The sequence below is a fragment of the Centropristis striata genome, chromosome 13, assembly GCF_030273125.1.
Source record: "Centropristis striata isolate RG_2023a ecotype Rhode Island chromosome 13, C.striata_1.0, whole genome shotgun sequence".
NCBI lineage: Eukaryota > Metazoa > Chordata > Actinopteri > Perciformes > Serranidae > Centropristis > Centropristis striata.
The window spans coordinates 30,613,730-30,641,413 of NC_081529.1; the positions used below are offsets into that span (position 1 = coordinate 30,613,730).

Genomic DNA, 27,684 nt, shown 5'->3' on the forward strand with positions numbered 1-27,684 from the left:
TCAGCTTGAAATTGGCACAAAAAAAACTTCAGTCAATAGTCATTCCTTCAGAGAATCTGTATCTGTCTGTTATAGACTATGTTAAATATGTGGATTTATTTGCATATGAAATGTGCCTTTAGGGATACAGTGGGTTATCACTGGGGCAGTACCCATCTAAATTACAGCTATTGGACTCTTGACATTGGCTTGGGAATAACATCTGCACCATTTTGGCTGTCAAAAAGGTGCCTTGATGTCCAATAATTAGCCCTATCCGAAAAATACAATTCATTTTCTCTTCCACATGGTGCAATCTACCTTAATGTACCTCCAAGGACTAATTATTGGACCTCAATAAACTTTGCATATATTTTTGAGGGCCAAAGGTACATACAGCATATGTTCCCAAGCCAATGTCAAGGGTACAACAGCTGTTTTGCTTCTAAAGGTACAAATTCAGCACACTAGTTCTGACATTGTAGGCATTTAGAGTGCATCGAGCATTTCTCTCTTGACATCTTTCCAAGAGCTGTGATGCTTTTTGTTGTGATAACTTGAACATTTTTCAAGGGTGGAAATAGGCAATCTATTTGTCCGGCAGTAGAGTCCAATGATGCAGCAATGTAACTTAAAAACTAAATAAAGTACGAAAAACAATGCAATGATAAAAAATTGTTGTGCTTACAGGTACATCTAAAAAAATTAGAATATCGTGAAAAAGTTCAATATTTTTTGTCAATTATTTCAGAAAATGAAACTCGTATATTATATAGATTCATTAAGCATAGAATCTCATAAAATTATAATTTTACATGAGATGAATAAAAAAGGATATTTTAAACACAAATGCCATGCTTCTGAAAAGTCTGTTCATTTCTATCCATCAATACTTGGTTGGGCTCCTTTTGCATGAATTGGTGCATTAATACTTGGTGGCATGGAGGAGATCAGCCTACAGCACCATGTTGCTTTTATAGCAGCCTTCAGCTCATCTGGTGTCTCTCACCTTCCTCTTGACAACAACCCATAGACTCCTATGGGGTTGAGGTCAGCCCAGTTTGCTGGCCAGTCCAGCCCAGTAACACCATGGTCATTGAAGCAGCTTTTGGTACCTTTGCCAGTGTGGGCAGGTGCCAAGTCCTGCTGGAAAATGAAAGCAGCATCTCCAAAGAGCTTGTGGAAGCATGAAGACTCTAAAATGTCCTGCTAGATGGCTGCTATGTTGACTGTGGACTTCAGAAAACACAGTGGACCAACAGCAGCAGAGGACATGGCCCCAAACCACCACTGACCCAGGACTCACATATTGAACTTTTTCACAATATTCTAATTCTGAGATAATCTAATTCTAACTTCTGAGACACTGAGTTTTGTGTTTTCATTATCTCTAAGCCAGAATCATCAAAATAACAAGAAAAACAGGCTTGGAATATTTCACTCTATGTGTAATGAATCAATGTATGAGTTTCACTTTCTGAAATGATTGACAAAAAATATTGAACTTTTTTGTGATATTCTAAGTTTTTTAGATGTACCTGTATAATACAGATTGTAAAATTAGTTTCTGCAGCAACTTAAGGCATTAACTGATCATTTGTGTTTATGATGGCTCTGTTATCCTCTTTGTTTGTCTCAGGGAGCTGAAGCACCGGTCAATGAAGGATCCCAGTGAGAAGTTTAAGCTGCAGGAGTACGTAAACAAGGAGATGAAGAGCACAGGCTGCTGCAGGTCTTAAAGCCTGCAGTAGTCATTCAATGGATCTGAGTGTGTGTGTGTGTGTGTGTGTGTGTGTGTGTGTCTGTTTGTGTGTGTGTATTTATGTGTGTGTGTGTGTGTGGAATCATTCATGTCCATATCCTTGGTGTTCATATCTGGCCCGATCACAGATGAGGAGTCAGTTCCAGCGAGGTATAAATCTTTTTGCCCTTCTCGTTTCTCCCCTCTCAACCTCCCTGTCTCAGTCCACATGACCGCCATCTGTTGCATCCATCTCACTGCCCTGCTCTATTTTGTATGTCCTGCTTTTCCTCATCCACCTCCCTCTGCAGCTGTGAATGTAGCCCCAGGTGGAGGTTTGCAGAAAACACTGCACACCTCAGTTATTAACCTATTAATGGACATTTCTTCCATAATTGTAGCTGCATGTTATTTTAACTCCAGCATTGAATCGGACACCTACCTTTGCATTACTTTGTGTGGTTACTTTATTGTGAAGGGATTTATTGCACAATGAATTTATGGTTTTTGGAAAAAATACATGTTCATGTAAAGCCATTCATTTCTCACATCCATTTAAAGTGACAGTTGACATTTTGGTTGAATGTCTTGGTCGGTGTGTGAATGAATGTTCATATACTAGATATATATTCGTATACAGTAGTGTTCAATATAATAGCAGTCCAATGTGACTAACCAGATTAATCCAGGTTTTTAGTATATTTTTTATTGCTACATGGCAAACAAGGTACCAGTAGGTGCAGTAGATTCTCAGAAAACCAACAAGACCCAGCATTCGTGATATGCAGCTCTTAAGGCTGTGCAATTGGGCAATTAGTTGAAAGGGGGGTGTTCAAAAAAATAGCAGTGTCTGCAGTTTTTGTGCAAACTTTTTTGTTTCTAGGATTTAGCAATCCTGTGAATCACTAAACTAATATTTAGTTGTATGACCACAGTTTTGTATAACTGCTTCACATCTGTGTGGCATGGACTCAACCAACTTGTGGCACCTTTCAGCTGTTATTCCACTCCAAGATTTTCTAACAACATTAATTTACATTTCTTGGTTTTGCTTCAGAAACAGAATTTTTGATGTCACCCCACAAGTTCTCAATTGGATTAAGGTCCAGGGATTGGGCTGGCCACTCCATAACATCAATGTTGTTGGTTTGGAACCAATATTTTGCTCGTTTACTAGTGTGTTTGGGGTCATTGTCTTCACTGCAAAAAAAGAAAAGTTGGGTGAATTCAAAATTTCAAGGCAACAAACTTCGATAAAATTTCAAGTTGGACAATTAAACTAAATATTTTTAAGTTTTGTTTTTGAGTTTGCTCAACTCTGAATTCAGATTTTTGTCAACTCAACTGTAAATTGTACTAACTTATAATTTTACACTGTAATAACTTTTAATCCTTACTTCTGCAACGTGCTGAATTGGCACGATTGATGATGAAATGTCAACTAATGTTGCGTTTTATACAGTCTATGGGTATTACACTAATGGCTACTCTTGTAGCTGTAACAAGCAGCGCCGCTAGCATCAGTTAGCCGCTAGCATCAGTTAGGCGCTAGCATCACTTAGCCACTAGCTTTCACTAATGACCGAATTTCACAGCAAAGAAATAAGAGTTAGCAGAACTATTGTCCCTTGTTTTGAACCCCAACTTAAAGATATAAGTAACAACAACTCACAAACTTGTTTTTGAGCAGACAACTGGCTTCCTTTCTTGTGCTAACTTACATTATTGCCCTAAATGTCAATAATTTATATTTCCAAGTTTTACCAACTTAAATCACTGTTTTAGGACAAAAAATACAAGTTGGCTTTTTTGCAGTGTTGTTGAAACACCCATTTAAAGGGCATTTCCTCTTCAGCATAAGGCAACATGACCTCTTCAAGTATTTTGAATCTACTGCACCTACTGGTACCTTGTTTGCCATGTAGCAATAAAAGAAATATACTAAAAACCTGGATTAATCTAGTTAGTCACATTGGACTGCTATTATATTGAACACTACTGTATATAGTAACGTGCGTTGTGTCCATGGTTCAGTGTTCATGTCAGTAATTCAACAGGCTCTACGGAGCCAGTTTAGCTCACCAGCATAAACTCAGTCCAAGCATCTCCATAATTCAGATGTGGATATTTGGAAATATGTCTTACTTCTAGTACATGATGTTGCTATTTTGTATAAAAGGATATGAAGTACAGAATAGCATCATTAGCCACAACAATTATTTTATTACAGTAAATTTGAATTCATGCTTGATGCAAAAATGTAGTTTAAACAAGCCTTCAGAAAAATGGCAATGCATTGGTCACAGAACCCAAAACATTTGGGGGATTTTTCCAATATTAGAAGATCAATGTTGAGTCTAATGCAACCTCTTTTCTTGATAATGAAACGTGTTCTTTACTTTTGAAATTTAAAATATGATTTGATGAACATGATGTAAATACCTTCTAACACTTCTGCATGTAAAAAAAAAAAAAGGTTATGATTGAGAATAGCACTTTAGGTGGAAAATAAGACTTTAAGACTGGAGATTTTAGGGGGATAATGGAGAAATTAAGACCTACAGTATGTTGACAATGTTACCTAAAGTATTGTATATGACACGTGTACATTTCTTTATTTTGAATGTTGTATTTGAAGTCAAATGTGCAAACAGGCTGCTTTGTTTTGCTTTCCATTCATAAATATATAAATGGGGTATATAGTGCTGTTTTCTTAAACATTTGAACAGTACGTTTCTTATATAATCTGTTAACAGTATTTAACCTGTTCTTCATAAAAGAAGCATAGGCCTCTTTTTATATGACTGTTGCTTTGGTAGATTCAGCTTAGTCATAGAAACTGGTACTCTGTACAGTGTTTACTGTACTTTTTCATGTTTTTCCAATCTCGATGTTCAGAGTAATGCATTGATTTTTTTGGTTTTACTACTTTTCAGTGTGCAACTTCTTTCTTGTAACTGAAACTTAACTACAATAAAAACAGAAGGTAACGTGGCTTTAACCCTTTTTAATAGTGACGACATTTCAGTTTCACTTACAGATTCTCCTCCTACGACTCCACGGTGAGTTCAGAGCACGAGTTACGGAAATCATTTGTGTGGTGGTGATTTAAAGGGGACATATTATGCAAATGTTTGGGTTTCAGATCTGAATGACTTCTTGAATTTGGTGTTTTCTCCTTTAGGCAGCCCACAAAAAACTGACTAGATGATCTTATTTTACAGTTTGTGGGTTATTTGTTACTCCAGATACCAAAATGTATGTGGAAAACAGAACCTGGTCTCACAGGAATCCGTGATATAGCCACGGATTCGCTTAACTCAAAATCCGTGGAATAGCCACGGAATAACTCAAATTTCTGTGAAACTGACACGGATTTCGCTACAATGCAAGTTAATGACAGTCATATCCCGTGGCTATTCCATGGATATTTTTTCCTATTGGTTTGTTCCAAGTCACGTGACTTTCAATGTCACGGCGGTCAGAACAAAAAACATGGCGGACAGTTCTCTCATTTTTAGTGAAAAAAATCAATATTTTGACTTAGTTTCTGCATAAAAATGGGTTTTGATCACATTTCTAGCGGGAAATATATGTTTTATTTTCTAAATATTCACTCAGTGAATGTACATAATCACTTTGTATGTTGGAATAGCCACGGGATATGACTGTCATTAACTTGCATTGTAAGGAAATCCGTGTCAGTTTCACGGAAATTTGAGTGATTCCGTGGCTATTCCACGGATTTTGAGTTAAGCGAATCCGTGGCTATTTCACGGATTCCTGTGAGACCAGGTTGGGAAAACACTGACGAAAAATCGTCTTTTCATGAAATGTCCCCTTTAATGTCTTGCTCTGTGACACCTAAGCAGGGCAGACACATGCTCACATGGTTTATTTGACCCCAGCTCTTCAAGTTTGAACAAAGGCATCGCTGCCCCATTGTAATACAAGTATCCTCACACATTTCTCTTCAGTTTAAAACTTTTCCTCTGTCTCCCTCTGCTGGATACATTTTGCCACATTAATAAATTCTACAACCCCGATTCCAAAACAGTTGAGATGCTGTTAAAAAAATTAAAAAAAACAAAGCATCAGATTAACAAAGTCAGTATATTTTATGTTCAAACCGATAAAATGTTGTCTTCGTAAATACAGTATGTCATCAGCATCCCAACTTTCTTTAAATCTGGGTTGTAAACTGAGTCACAATTTTTAGTTTTACAAAAACAAGAGAAATAGACAAGCCAATTCTAAAATGTGATGAACATTACACAAAGCAGTTTACATTCAGCTGATTGAATACGTGCTAAAAAAGCAAAAATAATTTATTATACCTGCAGTGCTTGGCACTAACTTTACAAGCTGCATATTAGACGGTTAAAAAAATAAATACATTGACACTTAAATATAATTTCACTCAGACATGGAAATCAATGCATCTGCAGACAATGTATATTATCCTTCTTATTGACATATTATAGTCAGATAATGTTTTAGTCTGCATATAACTGGCCAGAGTGGCTCAGTTTGGACACTTGTTGGAATGCAAGATTAATTCAGTCGTATTAAACATCTGAATAATATAAGTATTCATACTTATTGAGAACAAAGGAAAACACCTGTTGGCATCAAAGCAGCAACAATTCTGATTACAATAATAACTTTGACACATTCAGGTCAGGATAACTGACCTCTTTCAAGTATGTAAGTCACATCACGCAACAAATGAGTGAGTTAGGCCAACATTCAGTAGTTTAGGAGTGATTCGGACTGCCTAAGACAGGGATGGGCAACTTAAATGCTGGAGGGGGCCACAATTTTTCATCCACACTACCACAGGGCCACATATAGGACCGTGCACTTAACCAGATTTGATGAAACTGCAATTTAAAATATGTTTACAGTGCAGTAACTTAACATATTTCATGATCCAATGCATGAATAACAGTATAAATAGGAATACAAGAGGTTTGAAGCAAATAAAAAATAACCAGTTACTTAACACTTACTTAAACTTCTTGTTAAAAAACAAGTAATCTACTTTTATTCCTTGTTGCAGATGCAAACCAAATTGTGAAGAGTATGCTGTTTAGATTTCAAGCTGACATGACCAAATGTTCTGGTAAAATTGGACAGAAAATGTATTTATACTGACCATATAAACAACAAAAAAGCACATAAAAAAATAATACTAATAATAATAACCACTTACTATGATTTTTTTTTTAAACATTAATTGCAAGAAGTAATTTTGTGCATTTTTACACTGCACTTTTAAGATTTCATGCTCAAATGCATGTAGTTGTACTGAGGGCCACTTCAAGTAAGGGTGCGGGCCGTATGTGGCCCCCGGGCCTCCAGTTGCCCATCCCTGGACTAAGAAGTTGCTCTGGTACATGATGTAGGTGACATTGAGCGTGATGGCTGGTAAAGTAAAGGAGTAATGGTAACTTTCTCACCAGGTTTTTTCTCTTTCACTGTGAAGTCTCTAAAAAGACTTCCATTATAAGATATCAGGTCCTTCTCTTCCTGCAGCTCCGCTCCCTGCACTAACAGCTCTTCAGACACTTGTCATGGCTTGTGCTTGAAATAGGCTTCAACTGCAGAGAGAATTAAAACACATATCAAACTGAGAAATTGAGCAGGGCAAAGTAAGGACTCGAGTTGCAGTTGGCTTCTTGATTTACCTGCATACTCCCGAGGCAGCATTGGTCTGCTGATAACGGTCTGAAATGCAGCGATCCAGTCTTTCTGATCCTCCTCAGTCTCACAAGCAAGCAGGAACCTCCTGTCTGGGGTCACTATGGTAATGCCAAACTGCCAATGGTAGCCCTGAATGTTGGGAGGGAGGCCGGGAAGCACAGTGTAGCTGTTTTCCCTACTACCAATGAACACCTCGCCTCGTGCATAGGCATCCTGGACGCAGAGGGAGAACACATGGTTAAGTCATCTTGAATGTAACTACAGCTCAGTGTTAATTAATGCAACAAAAACAGTAAGTTTTCTTTAAAAAAGCGCAAAAGCCAAAATCTAGATCTGTCTACATGCATAGCCATCTGTCTAAAAGAAGAAAAAAATATTTAATATTGAGTTTTTAAATGCACTGTTTCTATTATAAACAAGACTAAAAGGGGCATAGCAGCATCTGCTGGTCACAGTGTGCAACTACAACAGTTTGCTCATGACATGCAGCTTTAATACCAGTGGATCTTTGAAGTACATGAGCCTCCTGTCATCCATTGTGAACCATCTTTTCTTGAAGCCCTCTGTGTGCTGTGGGACAGAAACAGGAGAGAGTGTGGCAGCAGCTCAGTTTGTAGTTTCAAATCTGAAATACATAACCCTGGGGCCGGATTCACAAAAAAGTTCTGAAGATAAAACTTAAGATAACTCTTAAGAAAAAAAATAAGATGTTCCTAAGAATGATCTTCAATGCTATTCACATATTTTTTTTCTGAAGAACTGTTGGATGATTCTCATGAAGCCAGTCTAAGTTATGTCTGTGAAGATTATAATGACATACTTTATTAAACTAAATATATTTCACTTTTATATGAATGAACAATATAGCCATAATGAGGCACAATTCATTGTTTTGTGTTAAAATAATATTTTCTATATTTTTAAACATATTTTTGATTCACAACATTACTGTAATGCATCCAGATAAAAAATATCATGGTTTCCCCACACTCACATACAATTAATATTTGATAAACTTTATAAAAATAAATTTACATTTGTTTAAAAATGTATAATTTAACAGAATATAATGGTTTTTAACAACGTATAAAGAATGAAATCTGAATGAAAATTGATGAGGAAAAAATGGTTAAATGTTACGGTAATGATAGAATTGTTTGCATTAAAATATGTGTATATTTTAATAAAATACATTTTTGTGATACCAGCTACCCTTGAGCATATTTAAGTGCTTGCCAAAGAAAAAAAACCTTTTGTTGTTTTTTTATTTAAAAATGTGTTACGGTAATGAAGTTTGCTCACAGTGCCTCTTACAATGTCAGAAAATACCTTAATATTTTTAAATAGAATATAAATTCACATTAAACAGTGACACAACATTTTGTTGTGGAAATATGCAACCTATAAGTTATGGAGGTATTCTATTAACAAGTGTTGCAGAAATCAGTAACAGCTTAATCCTTTACCTTTGGACCGGTCTTCTCCATGTAACCCTCCTTCATGTAGTTCCTGGATAGTTTTGGCAACAACTAGACAAAGAGCAAATACAGAGTCACTGATAAACTGCATGTATGCCCCGCCCCCCACCTTTCCTTCAACATTTTGGATTAAATGGTGTTTCAAAGCGTCCACATAGGAATACAAAATAAGAGTGATTGAATAAAAGTCTGAGACTTTCTACTTGATTTATTACCTCAGTAAACAAGTCTTTAATACAGCATGATGTTCTTTTTGTAAATCATGGTCTGATTTAGAGTAAAATGGACAATACAGCAGTGTATGCTTAAGGACAGGGCTACAGCTTGCTACTATGGTACACTGTTTTTATTCTTAATATGTTTCCCCTTTTATAATGTGCTTTTAGTTTATGGTCGTGTCTTATCCGGTGTTTAATTTCACTAAAAGACACCGTTGATTAGGTCTTTAAACCTCTGAAGTCCAGGAGATTTTGGTTCAAATTTGTCAACTTCCTATGCATTAATTTCTGTCTCTGTTTAGCATCTTTCAGTCTGTCCTTACATCACATGCATGGCTCCTTTTTCTCCACACAAACTTGGCTATCATTTAGATTTTCATTTTATTTTAATAAACAAAGTATAAAGCTGCCAGGAACCGAAAATACAAACAAAAGACACAGATATCTATGGAAATGTACCTTTTTTCTTCTTCTTTTTTTACCATTTATACGCACAAAAACAGCAGAAAAAAAATTAATAATAGAACTACTGAACAGTCTTTTTGCATGTAAATTAAAAATAGTAATAGTTTTCATTGTAGAAAGAAAATTCACATTTTAAAAATGGTCTAGAAACATAAATGGCACACTGTGAAAGCTCCTATGATTGCACTTTCAACTGGCTTTCTCAGCTTGTCTACATATCATATATAAATAAAGTTATTACTGTAAATAAAACGTGTATTTTCAATAAATAGATGGACTCCAGAGGGTTAATATATTTAAAAGTTTTCATAAAAGTAATCCACTTCAAATAGACAAATAGACTGGAAATACTTTAACCAGCCCATTAAATAACCATTACTTGTAAAAACGTTTTAATTGTAGATAGTAGTCTCTGCAGAAAATATACAGAAAACATGTTTGTATGTGTGTGTGCATGTACTCACATCAGAATTAGAAGCTCCAGGAAAAGCCACCTGTAGGTAGTGAAACCTGGCTGCTCTGATGGCATTGAACCAATCCACCATTTCCTTCAGGACAGGACATAAGAAAATTACATTTTAAAACATCATCCCCTCACACAAGCACACCATCATTATGAGCTCTGATAGCCCATATTTACCTCCTACACACGGCACTCATTACTTGAAAAGATTAGCATATTCTCATAATATCATTTTATTATGCTGTATGAGTTATGTGAAGTCTTTAGCCATTATTAACCCATAAGAACCCATGGTGACACCTGTGTAACAAACACTTTAAATCTTCTATAATCTCCCATATTCAGCTTTATGCTTCACATTAACTCATTAAATCCCTAAGTGACGTATACTCAACACCCTGGTGTGGTGGTCATGTGACTGTGACAGGAAGTGACTTCTCCAAAAATGTGGCTGTGACTGGAAACTGGTCCTGTATTGCATTTAACTTGTTCTCACCATATTTCCTGAACAAATTAAAGTCATAATTTGATATATGTTATGGAGATGCAAACTAAAGGCAAAATGCTTATTTGTTTTTATTTATCATTGATTTATTATTATTTTGTTACTTATAAAACAAATCTGAAAAGTAATTTGTTGTTAAACAGGACTATTAATGTCACAATTTTGATAAATGTTGTGGAGATGGAGAGAAAAATGCAAATTTGTGTCTCTGTAAGCAGAAAATGTGTCTAGTTTTATTTTAAAATAAGAAATATCATACACATAAATACCATAAACACCCAATGTGACACATATGTCACATCACAGATCTTTGACATTGAGGGGTAGAATTTTTGAAAAAACATTATAAATGTGTTTTATGTGGTCCACTTTGTCTGTGGTATATCCCCCATAATTTTCCTTTCAGGATTACTGGGTCTGGGTTCTTATGGGTTAAGGATAATAAAAGTAAACTTCAGTTACACAGAGTGTAATGACAAACCATTTCCACTAGAGGCACACATGCCTTTTCCTGCATCCTCACACTCCAGTTTTTTTTTTTTTTACTCCACCTAAAACACAGAACAGAGAGACACTGCACCTCACCTTTCCATCCTCGTGGTAAACAAAGATATTCCTAGTGCTGTTGTCCTTCAAATAGGTTATCTGCAGGCCGTGTGCCGTGCCGATTTTCGTTGGCTGGAAAGTGGCATTCACAGTATTGATCTTCATTATGGCTTTGGGCTCTCTGGCCTGCAAGAAGACATTTTTAGAAGGGAGATAGTCGATATTCTTGGCTCTCCTTACAGCCTTCTCAAAATGCACTGAAGTAAATGGAATATAAAAGGATGAAGTTTATCACATCAGGGAAACAATACAGAGAGAGATTGTTTTTATCATGATTTTTAGAACAGGAGATGATTGTGTTCCTGTACTTATACAGCCAGTAATAAAATATTTCAAAATATTTTGAAGTGGGAGTTGAATGGGATCTCCAGATAATCAGGACATTTATATGTTTATCACAGATCAGCATATCAAGTATAGATTAGGACCATCCAAAGTTGGAGAAAACACTCACATCGTGCTTGTTGAAGTACTTCAAAACACCTTCCCGTTCGGACAGAATAAATTTTCTGCTGAGGTACTGCCCGTTGTCTCTGCCTCGTTTCCATAGAAACCCCTCTCTGTAGCCTGCCAGGAGGGGAGCCACCAGGGTCCGGATCCCGACAGAGCAGGAATACAGACAGAAAACAGAGGGAAGGCACAAACTTTTAACAAAATACAAAACCCCAAAATCTAAGAAACATATTAACATGTCAAGGGACATTGTGAGTATGCCGCAATTATATTTTATTTAGCGAGGAAGCAACGTAATGTGAAAAAGGCACGTAGGTCTCTTGTCTGGTGTGCAGGAGGTGTGTCCCAGTTGATGGAAGTTGTGTCCAGAAGGTTTTTTTTGTTTTTTTAAGCCTAACCCTGATCTTTTCCCCTAATTTTAGGGTATCATTAGCTTGTTTAAACCTGCAATTGTGATGTAAAACAAGAGATTGGGAAATGCCAACAATGTGTTGCAGGCACATGTTGAAAACAGCCCTATGATATCATACAAATCGTGATGCAAACATTTTCGTAGGAAATCATATAAACTACTTCATGAGAATTCTTGCTTAACCCTCTATGGTACGCATTATGATGCCAGTTAGGAAAAAAATGTTTGGAGTGGTTTTTTTGTCTTAAAATAGACTAGATAAACATAATCTGAAGACATTTTTATTTATTTTTTTATAATAGTAGACTATGGCCTACAGTAGGGATGGGCAACTGGAGGCCCGGGGGCCACTTACGGCCCGCACCCTCACTTGAAGTGGCCCTCGGTACAACTACATGCATTTGAGCATGAAATCTTAAAAGTGCAGTGTAAAAATGCACAAAATTACTTCTTGTAATTAATGTTAGTCTGCTGTTCTTCCACTGAAAAAAAAATCACAGTAAGTGGTTATTTTGTATTCCTATTTATACTGTTATACATGCATTTGAGCATGACATATGTTAAGTTACTGCACTGTAAACATATTTTAAATTGCAGTTTAATCATATCTGGTTAAGTGCACGGACCTATATGTGGCCCTGTGGTAGTGTCCATGAAAAATTGTGGCCCCCTCCGGCATTTAAGTTGCCCATCCCTGGCCTACAGGGTATAGTAATAGCCTGAACTTTACTACCAACATCAAATATATCTTTGTTAAATTGTAAAGATCAAAACAAAATTATGATGAATGGTATACTTTTCAACATTATATAAATACCTAAACACACACTATCAACATCTCATGCTGCCATGCTGATTCCATAATGGTTCATTTTTCCCTCGAGGCAACACAACAATTTTCCATAATGGTACGTTGGTGCCTCAGGGCAACAGTTGCGTTTTAACAAGTTCCCATTATTTAATTAGAAAATAAATTGCATGAAACCATCGAAAATGAAGGTTTACTCTCCTATTAGTAGGAATATATTTTTTTTCCAGTTGGTATTGAGTGCTTTTTTGTGGTGCAAAATGGCAAAGCTGTTTCCTTTGGAAAAGTCTCCAAAAAAGTGTTTCAATATGGCCTCCTGGAGGTCATGTGACAAATTAAAGCATTGCTATTGGTTCCCTATACTCTTCCCTCTTTTTAAAGTATCGCATCACTCAAAAAGATGCATTGTAGAAATTTGACAGGCCAAAAATGGGTATGTTGCCTGAGAGCAACACCGTACCACAGAGGTTTAATACTTAGTTGTTTTTTTTCTCTGCTCCAAATCATTTAATTAGTTTGTAAACTTGTGAGCATGCAACAGTGGTCATTCATGAGTTTGCAAGATCTTTGAGCATATAACATTACACAGGACACTGACTTAAACTCAATGCTGGCAGAGACTGAAAGTGCCTACATTACAAAGACCTGTAATACTGGTGTGTGTGTAAATGTGTGTGTACAGTTTTAGCTTATGTGGTCACTGTTCAGATCAGCCCAGCAATGGTGGGAGGAAGCACCGCTGCTTTTACTACATAAATAATTCAGCCTTAACTGATGGCTTCCTCTACAAGCCTGAACATCACTAAAATAAAAGCTCTTACACAAACACTTGATTAACCACCACTAATGCACATTTCTCAGAATTTGCATATTTCTAAATCAGTGCCAGTGTCTAAGTTTGCGCCGTCATTCTTAATCTTTTCTAAATATGTGATCTGAAACACGCCCTTCTCACACACACACACACACACACACACACACACACACACACACACACAGATCTTGTTGGCTTTGTTCCCGGGTCTGTTCCTGACACTGGCCTCTCTGCCCAGACCAGCGTGAGCCAACAGAAACAGCACTGCAGGAAGAAATGCATCGTCATTGCCCTATGCACACCCAGCAAACACACAGATACACAAACTTACTTGCATGAATCAGCAATATTCAATATTCAACACAACGAAAAAAAAAAATCCAAATATCTCAGAACTGAACATCTAATACTATAATAAATTAGATCTCAATCCAGAGTCAGCAGATTCAAGTAATCTTGTTTGCACCACGACAGAACCTTAATTTAGACATAAATGGCTTAACTTAATGGTTTTCTACTTATTGCATGTAAATCTCAAATAGCAGACTCCATTAAAGCAACTAAATTGACAACTACTTCAGTTGCAAGAAAAGGCACAAAAAAAAAACATTTCCACTGAGATTAAAATACCTCATTCAAATGCTGGTGATGATGGTATGAGCTAAAATGATAAAAAGCAAAGAACCAAAAGATTTTGAGAGGAAAATGTGCCAGAATTTTCCCATATTATTTTGGGAAATGGAGCTGAAATTAACAAACACTTTAAACTTTGTCTGTTGGTCCACCTGCACCATTGTCTCTCCTTCCATCCATCCATCCATCCATCCCTTTCCTTGCCTCTTTGTACAGTAAAAGTTGTCATGGTGTGGGCTGCACACAGCAGTAAACTTCTCATAAATTATTCATGAGTCAAAAAGTTTTGCTCCACTGCTGAGAGGAGGAGGGTCAGCAACACAGCAGAGAAGAACAAGTGAATTCATTTTCTTCAACGGGATGTCAAAGATTTGCAATTACTTGGGAAAACCAAAGCAAGTTTTGGACCTCAGTATCTGTCTGTCCTCAGATCCTCTATAGATTGAGAATAGTTTCTCTTGTCCTAAAATCCAGGAGCAATGTTATAGAATACTTATAGACAAAAGAGGCCATTCTTCCTCTGTGGCAGAGACACATAGCCACATGCTCCCAAACCTCTGCACAGCACAACACAAGGGGCCATTGACTGAGCGGGAGAGAGACACAGAGAGGAAGAGTTTGACAGTCATGAGACCCGGATAATAATGCTTTATCTTGTCTACCTTAAAGTGAGATTTTGAGTCTCAGTTTTGGCTCTTCAGTGGAGGCACTGCTTTACTGCAAATGCAAGAGGTTTCTCAATTGTAACTCTGCGGGAAAGTAGTACGACTCTAGTTAAAGGGGAACTGTGCTGTGTTGTAAACTTACCGCTGTGGCTGTGGCTCAAGAAATGACGTCACTCAAAATACAGTAGGGCGGGGAAGGTGTGAACTTGCAGTAATATTCTTAACAAATAAAAATAAATGGCCACAAACCATGTTCTCTATCACATCACCGAAGTTATGTTGCACAACTTCCTGTTTCTGACACAGTCGTCACAAAGGGAAACAGTCACTTGAACCTGATAGAAAGCATATTCAGCAGCCATCTTTATCAGGAGAGCATATACGACATAGAGACATGTCTGACTGTACTGACAGCAGCCCGTTTTCACCTTAGACTGTCTAAAGCCTAGTGAGAGGCTGCAGCAGAACTGTGAGTTTCTCAAATCTAAATCTTTTGAAAGTTGTATTTTATGTCTATAGTTACAGTCCTGAACTGTGTGCCCATCTGAAAGATTTGTAATCCAGTCTAGATACACATTTGTGGTATTAAGTGCTGCATGGTCAGTTCATTTTCCCTCTGCACATTTTATTCTGTGCTATAATGACTGCTTTGTAAACTTTTAACACTTAAGATCATAGGAGCTGTTGTCGTCATAGTTAAAATATCCATTATTGATTTGCTAAGGCCGTCAGGTTGGTGCCACTTTCTCTTTTAACCCGCTGTAGTCCATCTATTTATTGAAAATACACGTTTTATTTACAGTAATAACTTTATTTATATATGATATGTAGACAAGCTGAGAAAGTTAAAGTTCAATCATAGGAGCTTTCACAGTGTGCCATTTATGTTTCTAGACCATTTTTAAAATGTGAATTTTCTTTCTACAATGAAAACTATTACTATTTTTAATTTACGTGCAAATAGACTGTTTTGTAGTTTTATTATTTATTTTTCTGCTGTTTTTGGGTGTACAAATGGTAAAAAAAACATTTCCATAGACACCTGTGTTTCTTGTTTGTATTTTTGGTTCCTGGCAGCAAAATACTTAATTTTAATTAAGTAAAGTAATTAAGTAAGTAAATAAAATGAAAAATCTGACTGATAGCCAAGTTTGTGTGGAGAAAAAGGAGCCATGCATGTGATGTAAGGACAGACTGAAAGATGCTAAACACAGACAGAAATGAATGCATAAGAAGTTGACAAATTTGAACCAAAATCTCCTGGACTTCAGAGGTTTAATGAAGCTGCATTGGGCAATTGGTCAAAAGACATTTGTCATTTGTGACACAGGCACATGATTCAGTACAGAAATAAGATAAGAGATAAGTGTTATGCAATACACATTAAGTGGGAACTGAGGTTAGAGATCTGATAAGGTAAACCATAAAAAAAAGGCTGAGACATAATTTAGCTAGGCAGAAACCGAGGTGGGTGTGAATAAGAAAAATACATGACGGTGAAGCAGTAAAGGGGGACATATGAGAAGCTGGAGTGGGACAGCAAAGGTTAGTTTCCTTCCCTTGATGACCAGCTCTCCTTGTCTCAGCAACATAAGCCATGCTGACACATCATCTATCTGTCTAACTACGACCTCACAGACTCCCAGTCTGACTGGCAGGCTAATTGGGCTGGGCCATGTAAATGAGCGGTGGGTAATGGTGTCTACTGGGCCATGAGTTATTCATTATTACACCCTGTGACTGTGTATTGTCATTAGCAGGCCAAATATCACCTCCACACACACACTGATCCCCAACAGATGCAGTACAAGTTCATCACATCCAGAATATAGTCACATCCACCCCCACTTGGGTAACTTAGGGGTAATATTTGACAAATCATCGTCGTTTGACACCCATGTGAAGCAGCTGACTAGTTCTTGCTTTTTCCATTTGAGAAATATCAGCAAACTGGGAACAGGAATTTCAAATGCTGAACTTGAGATGCTAACAGGGCCGGTTCTAGGCAGCATATATGAGGGGGCAGTCAGAAATATGAAGGGGGCATCATGTGTACAGATCAAGCTCCAGCACTTTTGTTTTTATGCTTATAGTAACGATGGTTTCTTCATTGAAAGGGGTTCATGTGTCCAACCCCAACCTGGAGAAGTGGATTGCACTTTGTCAGGCCTCTACCTTCAGACCTGAAGACTAAGCTCCTGCTGGTTTAGCTCTTAAGGTCACTGAGACATGCAAACCCCCTGACCACAATAAGGTGGCAATCCCTCAGGTTGGGAATAAAAATTAAATAAATTAATAAAATAAGATAAAACATCCTTCATCCAGATTTCAAATAACAATTGTGTATCTTGTGTCCCTTTTTCGGCTGATTTTTCCGCTACTGCAGATCATTTTGTCAAATTGTAATGTATATTAATGTCAACATGGTCTCACAGGAATCTGTGAAATAGCCACGGATTTGCTTAACTCAAAATCCGTGGAATAGCCACGGAATCACTCAAATTTCCGTGAAACTGACACGTGACACTACAATGCAAGTTATAGTCATATCCCGTGGTTAATTGTTTATTGTTTTATTTGGATCCCCATTAGCTGCAGCACAACTGCAGCTATTCTTCCTGGGGTCCGACATATGATATACAGTACATACAACTTAAATTAAAACAAACTTAAAGAATTAACAATGGGGATTGTGAAGAAAAAAGAAAAAGAAGAAAAAAGCACAAAAAATAAAACCAAGAAAATAAAAGACCTTAACCCCACGAATCCCTCCTCCTCCATGGGTTCATCATCAGTTTCACCCAAGAATGTTCGTAATGATAAATGGATGATGCCGTTTCCCTGCAGAGTATTCACTCAGTGCTGAATAGGTGGTGCTGTGTGAGACGCAGACAATTATTTGTTTTCCTGAGTAAGCAAGAAGAATAATATGTTTGTGCGCATAAGTGTTCAGAGATGCATTTAATTCTTACCTGCTGAGTAGGGCTCCTGCCTCTCCACAAGCTGGAACTCCTTCCTCTCGTACTTGGCTCGGATCCATTGTTCCCGCAGGAGTCTGCAGGATAGTTAGTGTTAGACACTCTGCTCTGCCTTGGTTTAATGTTCTTGGTCATGCTTATGCTAATTTGTTGGAAATGTCTCATAAACAACCATGGTTGTCAAGGCAACAAGCCACATTTCATGTAAAGTCTGAACAAAAGCTGTCAAATATTCACATTCATCTTATTTATCATTATCACTTGTGTTTCCCTTGTCTTTTATCATAATATCTTTTGTACAGCTTTTGCTTCCTCTTTTTTTAATCGCCCATATCAATCATATTAAATTAATTTATTTCTAATCTTTCTGTCCCCTTTATAATTATCCTCAACATTCACAAAGCATCAGGTATACATATAAATTAATATAAATATGCATTTGTATGCATCTTTACCTATACTATATATTATATATTACTATACTTAATCAGCTATGTCATCTTCATCAAATTATTGTAAAAGCTTCCTTCCCTGAATGCTCAAAGTCTTTTCGCTTCTTTATTTGTGCTGCCTCAAATACAATCAGCCTTTATAAACACATACAGGTCCATTCTAGAATAAACTTGACAGCTCAGTGTTTGGCTGTTGTGTATTGTTATTTATGTCACTGGGCGGTTAAGAAAAAACCCTTGAAGTTAACTGTTGTTTCCTGTTCTAACTACAGGAACTGGGCATTCTTATCATGTTTCTGCATGTCAGCCTGGCCACCAAAACCACACGTGGCCCCCATTTTTATAAAGGATGCATCCATCTAAAGAACTGCAGACTTTAATATACCATTAGTAATATTTACTTTGTCTTTGCACAAAATAATTGTGACGGTGTGCCAAAAACTATTTTTAATAATAATAGACAAATGGAGATTGATTTGAATTGAGATATGTTAAATTGGGGAACTGTATGGACATATCGCAGGGGTTTTCTACCTGGAAGTTATTATAAAAGAAATATTATTACAGGTTTCATATTTGCAAAAGTTGCAATGGTGTTAATCACTGATGATAGACACTTAGACCATCAGAATATTACTTATTTCCTTAATTTGATTAAATATTTTCACTGTTTTTATCAGCCTTTCTTTACAGTATAACTTATTCCAAATATGAACTAAATGGTCCCCACCCCAACACTAACACTCACGTGCATACACACAAACCACCCCTTATTTTCTCATTAGTTTATTTTAGTATATCTTTGTATTTTTTTTTATTTACTTTTATTTTTTTGTTGTTGTCGTTAGTTTGTTGTTTATTCCTTTTTCTTTGAGATCCTCATTTGGGAAATACCAGTTTGCCTTGTATATATGTTTGTCCGTTTACCCTATGTTTTGTTATTTACTTTGTGAATATACACTGTAATAAATTATTCTGTAGTCATTTCATTTTACTTAATATATTTGATCAAATGTATTATATATAAATGCGTCCTTGATTTTGAGGCAGTTGTTTAAGTAACTTTAATATAAAATGTTTGAGATGGAATCTACTTATTTTGATCACATTAAATATAATCTTTATGTGTATGTAATCCTAAATCAAGAGAATTTTGAATGAATCCAACACAATAGATTTAGTCAGTTTTTAATTGACAAGCACTTCCTGTTAAGTTGTTATTAACTCAACTTGTAACGTAGTTAGATTTAATTAATCATTTTGCGTGCAATCTGTTGCCTCAATTGTATTGCGTAGCTATTGTTTGTTTTGTTTACAGTGTATACCTCGGGGGAAAAATTGAGAAAAAAATGCAAGGTACAATATTGTAAAGAAAACGAAATGACTGATTATGTTTGTGAAAGTAAGAAGCCTTGCAATAAAGTATTTAAAAGAATCCCACTTATTGTGTCATGTTTTAGTAACTACACCTTAACCTGTTTTCTTACAAAGTCATTTCATCCTAAACTACCTTTTAGCTACAAATGGATGTGTATGACAAACTTAACCACCATGGCTGTTCAAAATCTGGACAAAATCAAGATGGAGGAAAGGAAAAGTTTCCACAGTATCCATCTGTGCTGCAGATAGAAATCATTCTTTCGTTTAGAGGTGATCAGATGTTAGAGAGTGGAGGAAGGCACATCACTTACGTGCAGTCTTTGTGTGTAGGACAGTAGTAGAAGGCAGGAACTATCTGTTCGTATTTAGCCTTGGCAGCATTGTTACCCACAGAATCCATAAACTGCAGAGGAGAGGGAGACAAACATGATGTTTGAAAGAGATATCTGTGTATTAGCGTCTCCTCAGTGGCTTAATGGCTGTGAGCGCATGCATATTTGGCTGATGTGGGCAGGTCACACACACAATTATAATGAGGTGCATGCAGCTGAGTGTTTGTGTGTCTGACTCCTTGCCCAAAGGGAGACAGCACTTCTAATGTGGTTGAATCTTCTTGTGTCTCTGTATTTTTAACAGAGAGGACACTGCTCAGCATGCATTAGCACACAGCTAGCAAAGATCACACATAAATGCACACAAACATACAAATCAAAGGAGAAATAAAGAGCTAATGACAGAACATACCACAAACCCAAATAGCCACGGATTCGCTTAACTCAAAATCCGTGGAATAGCCACGGAATCACTCAAATTTCCGTGAAACTGACACGGATTTCGTTACAATGCAAGTTAATGACCGCGGCTATTCCAACATACAAAGTGATTATATACATTCACTGAGTGAATATTTAGAAAATAAAACTCGCTAGAAATGTAATCAAAATCCATTTTTATGCAGAAACTAAGTCAAAATATTGATTTTTTTCACTAAAAATGAGTGAAATGTCCGCCATGTTTTTTGTTCTGACCGCCGGGACTTTGAAACTCACGTGACTTGGAACAAACCAATAGGAAAAAATATCCATGGAATAGCCACGGGATATGACTGTCATTAACTTGCATTGTAGCTAAATCTGTGTCAATTTCACGGAAATTTGAGTTATTCCGTGGCTATTCCACAGATTTTGAGTAAAGCGAATCCGAAAAAAAGCTAGACAAGTTTTTCCACACATAAAGTGTTTGTAATCTTTACTCAGGCTGTTTCCAAGTAATATTTATTTGATAGAACCACTTTTTTTTTTTAATGAAAATACACAAGTAAATTGCAGATTCACTGATGTCCCTCAATTACATTTTACTTTACTTAATATCAACTAATTAAGCCAATGAACTGGTTTAGTGAATATTACTTGGAACGAATGATTCAATTTACATACAAAACTGAGGTCACATAATAACAAACAACCACTAAGTAATGCACTACATGAAACACTGCTATTTTAAAGTAAAAGCACTGAATTCGTATTCATATTTTTTTCAGTGTACACATGCACACAAATATATTGGTTGTATCTGCCAGCTGCTGGCTCATGCCTTTCAGGCTATGCTGAAGTGAATCTGATGACTTGTCCTATTCTTCCAAGCAGGGATGCAGGCAGAGAGTGATGTTCACAGTGGAGTGGGGTGGGCTGGTCGAGGGCGAGGCCAGAGGCTGCAGATGTTACCTCAAGCCAAGTTTCGGACTTATAATCAATGGCTGGTCTTGGGTAATGGGGGGTTCTGTTTAATTAGTTTGTTTACGTTGTTTTATGATATATTTTATATATACTTTTTATATGCTTTTTGGAACCTGGTCTCACAGAAATCCGTGAAATAGCCACGGATTCGCTTAATTCAAAATCCATGGAATAGCCACGGAATCACTCAAATTTCTGTGAAACTGACACGGATTTCGCTACAATGCAAGTTAATGACATATCCCGTGGCTATTCCATGGATATTTTTTCCTATTGGTTTGTTCCAAGTCACGTGACTTTTAAATTTCGTGGAAATCTACCTGGTGTGAATGAGTGTGTGTATGAAGGTTTGGGTTCTGCTCTGCATTCTTTATGTATGTTATCATTTACTTTTGTCTGTTTGAATTTTATTGCAAAACTTGAAAACTAATAAAAATATTGTTAAAAAAAAAAAAAGACCACAATAGATTAAAGAAATCTTGGGTTGGCCAGATTTTCCATGCAGGTTTTAATTCCAGGTCATGTGGCACAGCAATCATAATTCACAAAAAGACACTCTTCAGTGCCACAAACTATAATTATATCTGACCCACAAGGCCGTTTTATTATGGTTTCAGGGTCTCTCTATAATCAATGGCTGGTCTTGTCTTTAAAAAACACAGGGCGTTTTACTATATTCAGGATTTGTTCTTACCTCCACCTCAGAGGAGCTCCAGGGATCCAGCAGGACAGACTTCACCTTGCTGATCTGAGCGATGTTTCGATGAAGGCCAGAGCAGCTGAGACAGACAAACACTCCCAGGGTGTAGGACGCCCATTGTGGATCTGCAACGCAGCATACAGACACATGTAGATGCATACAAAACTATCTAGAGCTCAAAATAACCGAACACACTGAAACCTTTCTGAACTTCCTTCTAACATACACTGATGAATCCGTTATATTTGAAGCAGATTGACCCCAGTGAACAGCAGATAACCAAAAAACGACAGATAAAATGTGTTTGTTTCCTGTCAGTCTTCCTTCCTGTCCATCTTAATATAAGCAGGTAAGTACCTCAATAAGTAATCTGTAGTAATTTGTCTTTTTGCATCTAAAAGAGTAACTTTATCTTCAGCAAGGAGGTTATGTTTTTTGGTTTATTTTTGTCTGTCTTCAGCATGATAATTGAACAGCCATAATAACAGCCAGTAATCTTTGATCACAGCTAATCAAAATTTGTGGAAACAGAAAGTCAGTCAAGATCTGGATCGTATTAAGGTTTGTGTGAGTGCAGACTATGTGTTCTAATTTTTTCACTGGTGGCTGTAGTGCAGGGGTCTCAAACTCAAATTACCTGGGGGCCGCTAGAGGCAGTATCAAAATGACCAAAAAAAGACACAAAATTACAAAAAAAGACACAAAATGAGAGAAAAAAAAACCTAAATTACTTAAAACAGAGACAAAATGACCCAAAAAAGACACAAAATTACTAAAAAATAAAAATAAAAAGACACAAAATGACAATAAAAACTAAATTATTTTAAAAAGACACAAAATTACCAAAAAAAGACAAAAAATTACCCAAAAAAGACACAAAATTACAAAAAAAAGACACAAAATTACAAAAAAAAGGACACAAAATTACAAAAAAAAGGACACACAAGTACCAAAAAAAGACACAAAATTACAAAAAAAGACACCAAAATGACTGAAAAAGACACAAAATTACCAAAAAAAGACAAAATTATTAAAAAAGACATAAAATTACCAAAAAAAGACACAAAATTACATTACATAATATTTCCGGTTACAACAACACGGCAGATAATAAACGGTCCGGTAGCAGCTGCCTTTCTTTTTGTTAACGTCGTCATAGAAACAAGTGAAACAAAGCTCCAGCTTGTGCAATTAAGGGACCTTCCACACACAAAACGGTAAAGTGCCATTCATATAAAACTCACATTAAACTTTCATATCAAGGTGGGGGCCACAAAATATCGTCACAAGGGCCGCAACTGGCCCGCAGGCCGTGAGTTTGAGACCCATGCTGTAGTGTGAGAGTACTTGACACCACTGATGGTTCACCTTGAATCACCCCAGCAGGGAAGTGTTTCATGTTACATCTACCCATGTAGACAAACTCTACACATTGACTCCTTAATACAGTATTTACACAGCAAAGGGCCCACATTTACTGCACTTTGTTTCTTATCTTTAATCATAGGTAGACGCATTAATATAGCTAGAATATGAATATGTATGTGATGTCTACATGTTTGTATCTATGTTTTACTGTATTTGTGTTTTTGACATATGCATTTAAACAGCAACTGGACATTTTTATTATTAATATTGTTTTGCATATATATACTGGATATTCACACATTTCACCCTTTTCTGCGTACAACATGAATTACTACTTCTGTCCTGCCCTTTAGAATCAAATTCTGTCCACACTCAATGTTAAAATGTATTTATTTTGGGGTGCATGTGTTACTGTTCTTACTTTTTATGTTATAAGGCCAATAATTGGTTGTCAATGTCTTAATATGGCTGCTTAGCATCAATCCCTGCTCTGACATAAAGTTTAAAAAAAACTGGGGGAAAAACTGACTCATGCAACATGTCACCCAATTATGTTTTAGCACTCATGACATTTTACTTTGTTCCCAAGACATTCAGTGAAAGGTCAGAACATCTTACAGCTCAACCATTTCTTTGAAGAGAGACAAGAGCGGAAAGAATGTGAAGCATGGCATTTATTATTTCCACAATACATTTACAGCATGTTCTTTTGATGCTTAGACTTATTATTTTGTTGCAGGTTCACTGTAAACAGTACATCTTACTAAAATAGTTAAGTACATAACTTAAATCTAAAAAAAAATCACTGGGTTTACTCATTTACCTGAATTAACTGAAATTAGAAATTAATAACTGATGTAATAACTTTTTTGTTTTGAGTGCTGCTAAAATATGGAACATTTTAAGTATTATTTATTCCAGTGTGTTCAAGTGACTTATTTAACTTAAGTGTAGCTATATCATTTTTATATATAAAATTCTGTAATTCATTTTTATGGGTATGTCTTTTATGTTATTTCTGTTGATTATGCATAGCCCAATTAAAAGTAATACTTACTGTGACATAATGTGAATTATGACAGTGTTAAGATTTAAAGTTAATCACATAACATTGGCACATGAATCAATATAAGCTTATCAAACACATTTTCACTTAAATTACTTTTTTGTATGTCTCTAACACTGTAGTAGCTTTTAATATGTGCTATCTCTCATTTAGATTTGAGAAACCCTGCTAACTCATAATACACATGTCACAATAACTCTAGACATATGAGTTATCTTTACTTACATAAAAGAAAAGTGTTTACTTGATTTATTTAAGTTACTAAGCTTAAATGGTTCAAGGCAATCGGTTTCCTTTAACAGTTTAAGTTGAACTAACTTGTCAGGTTTTACAGTGTTCATAAACAGAGAAGAAAGAGTCACAGCAAACGTATTGGTGCCAACACAAAAACAGCTCCTTAGTTCAAAATCTAACCATGTTGGTTATTTTGTAATTAAGCCAGAGAACTGTGGCAGTGTCAGGTGGTTGGTATCAGCGTGCTGCAGCCCGTCAACCATTACTGATGTAGACTGAGTGAGCACACGCTGCAAAAAAAATAGCAACAGAATAAAAATAAAACTATCACTTCCTTGTGCATAATCACAAAGCTGCACACATGTAGGACCGTGCGTCTGTACACAAGAGACAAGAGGCTGGTGTGATATTAGCCACTCCCATCTCCTCTGCATTATGTGGGCCTGTTGTAGTTGAGACAATCACCCGAACAGAGAGGCCACGCTACGCTCCAAGACAACAGGAGGCACACAAAGTCAAACTGACAGTTAGCAAGCAGACGCTGGAAACACATTTGGCATGAAAGACAAATGTAAAGTTTCCAACTTAACAATATTTAATCAGTAAATAATGCTGCAATGTTTTGATTGTAATAAAAATGGAGGTATGTCAAGACATTTAACCCTTTGATGCACAACATGGGTCTAAAGTGACCCGACAGAGTTTTTATGTTCTATTTCTTTGCAATAAATTATTTTCATCATTCAGTATTCCAGGTTTTCCTCAAATAGTTTGTTTTTGATCATCATACATCCTAATTTAATGTTTTCCTTTATTCATTTTTTAATAAGATCCCTTTTTGTGTCCCTACAACATGGGTCAAAAATGACCTATATCCATTTTTTAGCTAAGTAGCTTGCTAAGCTAACTACTTAGCTAACTTCTTGGCTAAGTATTTAGCTAAGTAGCTTTCTAAGCTAACTACTTAGCTAACTTCATGGCTAAGTAGTTAGCGCAAGCTTAGCCAAGTAGTTAGCTAGGCTATGTAGTAATACAAAACCTTTTTTTCTTCATAAAGTATCAGAGGCAAAATGGAAATATAACAACAGATCATTTGTTATCAAAAAACAAGATATTTAAAGAATACTTGGAATATTCAATCATAAAATAAGTTGATATCAAAAGATAGAGCATGTTGGACCCATGGACCCATGTTGTGCATTAGAAGGGGGGTCAATATGTTGTGCATCAAAGGGTTAAGATGTTCCTTCAGCTTTTGGAAGTTATATGTATCTGCATTTAATGAATGAAAATATAGTTGCAGCACTAAATATGAGCATCTTCTAAGCAAGTGATTTTCAAAGTAGTCCGCAACACTCTGCCAGGTGTTTCTGAAAACCCCTTAAGATGAATAAATGTGAAATTTGTTATAGCCTTATAGCATTTATTATATGATTGAGGGCCCCTTGGCTGCTTTGAGAGACTTGAATGAATGGACTTTGACTCGGCTTAAATATTTCAAACTCTTGAACAGCATGAAGAGCTCAGTTTTTGAACCAGGAGGAATTATACATTAAACCAACTAGATCTTTGTCTTTTTTAAAGCAACATGAGTGTGATTACACAATCCACACCTGTTTGCTTGTGCCATTTCTTGCCCTTGTTGTATGTCTGTGTGCTGCACTGCAGACTGTAAGTGCAAACCGACTAGGTGTGACCATCAGGGTGTGACCACATGTGTACATGTAAAAAGGAAATCAACACATGAATAAATATTTGGCCCTTCAACCAACAAAGGACACATTTAAAAGATATCCAAATAAAAATAACTTTAAAAAATACAGGTTTATGTAAAGTATTTCAGGTCAACAAGTTTCACATACTACTTAATTCAGTTGCTGTTTCAGTAGAGTCTTGTATGGGGGTTTTCATTATGTCAACTGTTGTATATTTCATAACCATGCCTAGACCACATCGTGACTGTCTAAGAAGAGAAACTAAACTAAACGACCTTGCGAGACAAAACTAGAGGAAAGTCAAAATGTTACACCCGCTTAGTGGGATATTATAAGCGTCAAATAATCAACCAACCAGCCTATATCAGAAAGAAATAGTCGTGCAATACGCATGACAAACAGATTTAAGGAAGACAACTTAAACGCGTTTGTCCATCATCTGTCAGTGACTTCCTCACCTGCAGCTCCGCAATCGGCACAGTTTCCATTCCCAGGTTTCCCCAGAAGCTGTTTCACCCGCTGCCTGTTCTTCTCTCGATCCGAAGCCATAATGCAAACGATCCTGCCCAGAATGATGCCTGCTCAGCGGCTGGAAACCTCCAACTCATGCATCGAAAGTAAGCTCGCCGCCGGGACGCGCTGGACGGATTTTTTGTAAAAGTAACACGCCTAAACTAGTAATGAGAAGGCTGGCATTTTTGGGCGAAAGGTGGCTGAAGAGTGAAGCATGGTCGGTCTGTTGTAGAGACTGTAAAACCCCTCACAGACACAACAATCAATGCGTTTATGTCTAATGTCTGTTCTTCTCTGGAGGGAGACCTCCAGCGGTCATTGAGATGCTATGAGACGCGCACGACACTCCCAGAGAGAGGAAACTACCTCCTCCTTCACCACAACACTGCCTAATATTCAATTCATCTTAGCCTATATAAATCACAAGGTTTACATTTGTCTTCCATATATATATATATATATATATATATATATAGTGAATTTGGGTAATGTGGGACACTTTTTGCAATTTTGACTTAGTTATATTTTTCTAAATTTAAAAATATTTTATGTAATTTCAGTCACATGACACCCATGGTAGACCAATAGTAAATGTT

General features: G+C 36.5%; 2 protein-coding genes across 2 annotated transcripts in view; one reads left to right on the plus strand and one right to left on the minus strand.

The window, feature by feature from the left end:
- LOC131982743 (ras-related protein Rab-26-like) overlaps positions 1 to 4,710 on the plus strand; it is an 88,320-nt gene extending 83,610 nt beyond the window's left edge. The window contains exon 9 of the mRNA XM_059347321.1: positions 1,619 to 4,710. Within this exon, the coding sequence (XP_059203304.1) occupies positions 1,619 to 1,718 (100 nt within the window). The 3' untranslated portion in view covers positions 1,719 to 4,710. The remainder of the gene's footprint in view (positions 1 to 1,618) is intronic.
- Positions 4,711 to 5,600: 890 nt separating this feature from the next.
- On the minus strand, positions 5,601 to 27,395 carry LOC131982742 (arf-GAP with dual PH domain-containing protein 1-like). Its single transcript, XM_059347319.1, has 11 exons — positions 27,034 to 27,395; positions 22,187 to 22,317; positions 20,068 to 20,159; positions 17,919 to 18,001; positions 11,616 to 11,728; positions 11,141 to 11,287; positions 10,052 to 10,135; positions 8,893 to 8,955; positions 7,925 to 7,996; positions 7,411 to 7,639; positions 5,601 to 7,323 (listed from the first exon to the last, which is right to left on the minus strand). Exons 1-11 carry the CDS (start codon positions 27,122 to 27,124, stop codon positions 7,295 to 7,297), a joined length of 1,134 nt encoding a protein of 377 aa, XP_059203302.1. The 5' UTR covers positions 27,125 to 27,395; the 3' UTR covers positions 5,601 to 7,294.
- Between the last annotated feature and the right edge of the window lie 289 nt (positions 27,396 to 27,684).

Coding starts and splice junctions, on each gene's coding strand:
- LOC131982742 (XM_059347319.1), bottom strand. CDS start 27,124: ATGGCTTCGGATCGAGAGAAGAACAGGCAGCGGGTGAAACAGCTTCTG. Junction 22,318..27,033: donor TGCCGATTGCGGAGCTGCAG/GTGAGGAAGTCA, acceptor GCTGCGTTGCAG/ATCCACAATGGGCGTCCTAC. Junction 10,136..11,140: donor TTTACCACGAGGATGGAAAG/GTGAGGTGCAGT, acceptor CCTGTCCTGAAG/GAAATGGTGGATTGGTTCAA.